This window comes from Otolemur garnettii, unplaced genomic scaffold (genome assembly GCF_000181295.1).
Source record: "Otolemur garnettii isolate 467f Iridium unplaced genomic scaffold, OtoGar3 scaffold00013, whole genome shotgun sequence".
Taxonomy (NCBI): domain Eukaryota; kingdom Metazoa; phylum Chordata; class Mammalia; order Primates; family Galagidae; genus Otolemur; species Otolemur garnettii.
In genome coordinates, this window is record NW_003852408.1 from 8,853,150 (window position 1) to 8,858,400 (window position 5,251).

Below are 5,251 nucleotides of genomic sequence, written 5' to 3' on the forward strand. Positions count from 1 at the left end.
ACACAATGGAAAACAAAACCAAAGTAATGTATGCATGCAGTTCCACAGGTAGACCCTTGGGTACAACTTGAATATATAACAAAAGTAGTCAGATGCTGAGATTATCTGGGAGTTGAAAGCTACAAAGGCCGACAGAGGCAGCTGTGCGGTGCTGGGACACACAGCCACCAGCTGTGCTACTCTGCGGGTGCAAGTTTTTCTGAAATGCTACAAGACTCTTCATAAATTTCCGAGCAAAGCACAGTACAAGCTCCATTTGATTTTCATGGTGATCACATTCCTGGCACATTCACTGTACGTTAAAAGGATGGGCTCAGACAATGATAGGGAGGCAGATATCATTTGAAAGTCATGTGGGAAGCAGGATGGTTCTTCATAGTGTGGGACTGTGTTGAGCACTGCAGGACACAGAGCACCTCTGGCCACTGCCCTCTTAACCAAAAATGCTCCCCTAAGTTCTCAAACTGCCTGCTGGAGGTGACCGGCCCCACTGAGAGGAATGTGACTGCCTGATGGAGCTCAGAAGGACCTTGGAGCTGCACTCTATGTCCAGAAGATTGCCAAGCCTGTTCCACCGAGGCGATAGTTCCTTCCCTGAAACAGTGGGAGAGTATAGCACACAGGCCCTGTGCAGCGTCCCCGAGAGGGTCTGGCCTGCTGGCCTCATGGACGGTGTGTTCTAGTGACACAGGCCTCCTCCCGGTCCCTTCTCCGGCACCCTGTGTGCTGTCACATTGTAGACCCTCATTCTCGCCAGGTGGTAAGTAGGTATCTACTCCCCCTGCACCACCATGTGAGTCGTGTGGTCGTTAAAAACACAAGCTCTGAGTTGGAATCTCATATGGACACACACTAGCTGTGTAGCCCCGGTGCAAGCTACTCACCATTCCTGTGCCTTAATGTCTTCATCTGTCCAACGGGAGGTATACTGTAATACCTGTTAGAGTGATTCCGTGAAGGCACGCGTAATAGCCACAAAGTGTGTACAGGGCACCCTGCACTTTGTAAACGTTCAGCTGCCGTGAGCTGTTTCATAGCTGTTGGCTCAGGTAATGCTTCCCATCCTCCCAGATCTCACCCTCCAGATCAGGTCTTCCTCTTTTGGTTATTATTAATTTTAATCTAATTATACATTCATGCTGTAGTGGTAACAACTTTATTATTCAGAGAGCTATGTTTTTCAGTTGACTCATAACACAAGGCACAATCCAAAAGAATACGCCAACATTTACAACAACAATTTTAAACAAATGTGGAGAAAGGACCAATTGGAAATATTAAACAGGGAACATTTGAATGTGGATCAGCTTGAATATATTTTCATTCCAGGAAATATTTTCACTTTTCAACATTGCCTGATCTTACTCTGATGGCAGTCTAGGTGCCCAGTGAATTATTCCTTTTTTTTTTTTTTTGAGACGGAGTCTCAAGCTGTCACCCTCGATAGCTGTGACATCATAGCTCACAGCAACCTCAGACTCTTGGGCTTAAGCAATTCTCTGGCCTCAGCCTCCCAAGTAGCCGGGACTACAGGTGCCTGCCACAACACCCGGCTATTTTTTGGTTGTTGTTATCATTGTTGTTTGGCAGGCCTGGGCTTGATTCGAACCTGCCAGCTCTGGTGTATGTGGCTGGAGCTCTGGCCACTTGAGCTGCAGGTTTATTCTTAATATCCATTCAGAAGATACAATTATAATTAAACGCTTACATGGCTGGATAGCTAGAGAACCCTGAAGGTCTCCCTCTTACTTGTCCTCATAGCCTTAAGTGCGTCTACTTCAAGGTATTTGTTAAAATGGCAACTTCATAGTTTTCTGAGTTTTTTATGTCAGCTCTCAACTAGCTCTTAATTCATAGCTCTTTGAGGGCAAAATTCCTTTTGTTTTCTTAATTAAGAGAGGAATAGAGGGTGGCAGGGGAGTGGACCATGAGTAATTACTCCATGAGTACAATTTACATGACTCCAGGGACGGCTGTACCAACAGCCCTGACTTCATTATGAAATATCTCCATGTAACAAAATTAAACTTGTACTCTATGTATTTGCACAAATAAATAAATGAATAAAGAACATTTTTTTAAAAGAATGAGTACCTGGCACACACTAGATCTGTGAGTGTCCGAGGATGGATGGATGCACATGTGTGCCAGGTATTGACGGCCGGCTTTCCGGTGCCCCTCACCTCTACACTACGCATCCCTTACCGTTCTCTCTTCATCCTTTCTCTTTCTCTCTGTATCCCACCGCTCCTTCCTAAATCTTAGTCCCACTGGTGGTAGGTGGAGGAATCATATGTCTCTACAAATCATATGTTTCTTCAGACGCTGTTGGCTACTGACTGTATCCCGCCCATAGTGGCAGGAGTGAGAAAAATGGAAGCCGGGGCGCTTGTTGTTACACACTTCACAGTTTGATTGGGGCAAACAGACATGTTACAATTGGCCAGAATAAAACACCACAGGTGTCATGGTGGTGCTACACGTTGGGCTTTATAGAACCCAGAAGAGAGCCATCTCCTGCAAGGTGGGACGGAGGATCAGAGAAGGTTTGGAGGAGAGGGGATGGCGGAGCTAGGCCTTAAATGCGAGTAAGAATTAGACGGGGTAATGTTCCCAGCAGAGGCAAGAATCAACACTATTGGGGAACCAATTCTAATGAGCTTGCTAGTGGGAGAGCATAGAGTTCTAACTTCTTTCCCACAGGACAGAGTCTGTGGGCAGAGGCCAGTCTTGTGCTGCCCTGAATGATGACTATTTATAGCTCCTGTGTTTTCCTTCCTGTTCCCCACTAAAGGTGGCACTGGTGCCCCCTTGTGGAAGAGTGAGTGGCAATGCACCCGCCTCAGCACAGGGTGGGTGGGGGAAGCTTCACAGTGCACTTATGTATCATGACTTAGTACACCAGACCCTGTCATAGCTTCACTCAAAAGGACTTAAAGCTCTCACTGCTGAGTTAGATATTCTTCAGAAGCAGTTGATTTTACTCTAGCCATTTAAATAGTATAATTTGAATACATTATGCATGTATGTATATGCATGCATATATATTTGGGCTACAAAATGCAGTGAACTAATTTTTAATAGCTTTGGGCATTAGTGATCCCTATTAAAACACACACACATTTGCACAGCTGAATCTTAAAAGACCAAGTAAAAGGAGCCTAAATGGGAAACCAGAGCTTCAACCAGAGATAAAACTTTGGATTACGAAGGATCTTGGCTCCTTCATTCCTGACACCTATGAAATGGACCATTTCCAACATCTTGTGAAGAGCATTTTTCTTCAAAATTAGATGTTCTTCCAGGATAGACCCATCTTTTTTTAAAATTGTATTTTATTTTTCATTGGCATGTACCAGTTGTACACATTATGGGGTATAATTGATGTTTTCATACATACATTCAATGTATAATAGTAAAATTAGGGTAGTTAGAGATCCGTTACTTCAAACATTTATCATTTCCTGGTGCTGAGAACATTCAAAATCCTTTCTTCTCATCTCTATCACAATAGCATCTAGCTCATAGAAGCCTGACCCATAAACATAGACCCGGATTTTTAGTGTAAGTTACTCATCAAGCAATTATGAGGCCTTGTGATAACCAGGGATTCCAAAATAATCCTCAGCCTTTTTGAGTGTTTTAAAAAAAATTAAGAGAAATCTTAAGAGAAATAAAGCCTTACCCTAGATAACATTGTACAGGCAGAAGTGTTTATTTTTGGCTTGGATTAAATCAACCCAGCGCTTCAAAACAAAAAACAAACTGCTTATCTTGTGTTGACCAAAACCTCTCACTGCCAATTAATTAGCAAAAAAAATGAAGAGGTGTATGGAAGGGGATTATTAACTATAGCTTTATAGCTTATTTGGTTAAGTAAAATCTTCTAATGTATGGGCTTATAGGAAATTGGTAGTGAAAGAATTTCTTGATGAAAAGTTTGCTAACCCCTAACTAGGGATTTCTAAATTCTTTTCTGGTTCTCTGACTTTCAACTTGTTTTTAAGTTGAATTTTTAGCAAGGGGGAGGATAAAAACTGGAAAGTACAGAAGTGTGTTTTTGAAAGTTTCTTTTTAAAATCCTCTGCGAATCCCTTTGATTGTTCATTCTCCCTGACCAGCAGCCACCGTTTGCCCTCAGCTCAGCCACCAATCCTGAGGGTCTTTCTTGTTTGCTCTTGGACTTCACAGGTATGATCGACAACCTGCTGTCCCCAGATCTGATCGACGGGGTGCTCACCAGACTGGTCCTTGTCAACGCAGTGTATTTTAAGGGTCTGTGGAAATCACGGTTTCAACCTGAGAACACAAAGAAACGTACCTTCGTGGCGGCAGACGGGAAGTCCTATCAAGTGCCGATGCTGGCCCAGCTCTCTGTGTTCCGCTGTGGTAAGTTCACGCCCGGCAAGGCCTGTTCTGAGGAATGGCAGAAAGGCCCTTGAATGTTTCAACTTAATTCAAGGACAGAATCTGACATTTATTTTTGAAATAAGCAGGATGCTGAGAGACAAGATTTTTTAAAAGCTCCTGGTAAGTCTTTGTGTTATGTGCAAAGGTTGAATGAATACCTCGCGCGTGCAGGCTTTTTGATTGGATAAAAAGGACAATTCACAAAATAAGTATAAACAGGCCTTATATTACAATATTGTCAATTCTTTAGCAACACTACATTAGCAAATTAAAAATAAATGTAAAAATTAGGTTTCTTTTTCATGTATGAGATTAGCAAAAATTGGAAAGATTGATAAAACAGTGATGTCTCCAATGTGGGGAAAGTGGGCCCCTTGAATGTACTGAGTGACAGGGATCCGTGGTCCTGCTCCAGGGAATTTATACTCTGAATATAAACACACAAATAGCAGCCAGATACAAATAGATAGTGGGCATGTAATCATTTGATTTATATTTATATAAATGGTAAGATTACATAATATTGTACATGGTTGATATTAGAAAACATGGTATAGAACAACAAATGCTGATTAATTTCCCTTATGTAAACTACTATGTTAATATTCATACATCTATAGAGACTGGTCATAGAGGATATTTAGTAAACATGTTAATAGTGACAAGATTTCAGATGAGTTGTTTTTCTTTATTTGAACTTGAATTTATTTTTAATGAGCATCTGTCCGTTTTACAGTTGGGGAAAAAGATGACCAGTGTCTGCTGTCATTATCACAGGACAGGTAACCAAGTCTGGTGACTTTTTTAAAATCTAGCTTCACTGAAACACTGGTCCAATTTA

General features: G+C 41.9%; 1 protein-coding gene across 1 annotated transcript in view; it reads left to right on the forward strand.

Moving 5' to 3' along the window:
- The window catches only part of SERPINE2 (serpin family E member 2), a 27,900-nt gene that overhangs the window by 4,628 nt on the left and 18,021 nt on the right, over window positions 1-5,251 (forward strand). Inside the window, exon 3 of the mRNA XM_023510355.1 lies at window positions 4,192-4,389. Coding sequence (XP_023366123.1) covers window positions 4,192-4,389 — 198 coding nt within the window. The remainder of the gene's footprint in view (window positions 1-4,191; window positions 4,390-5,251) is intronic.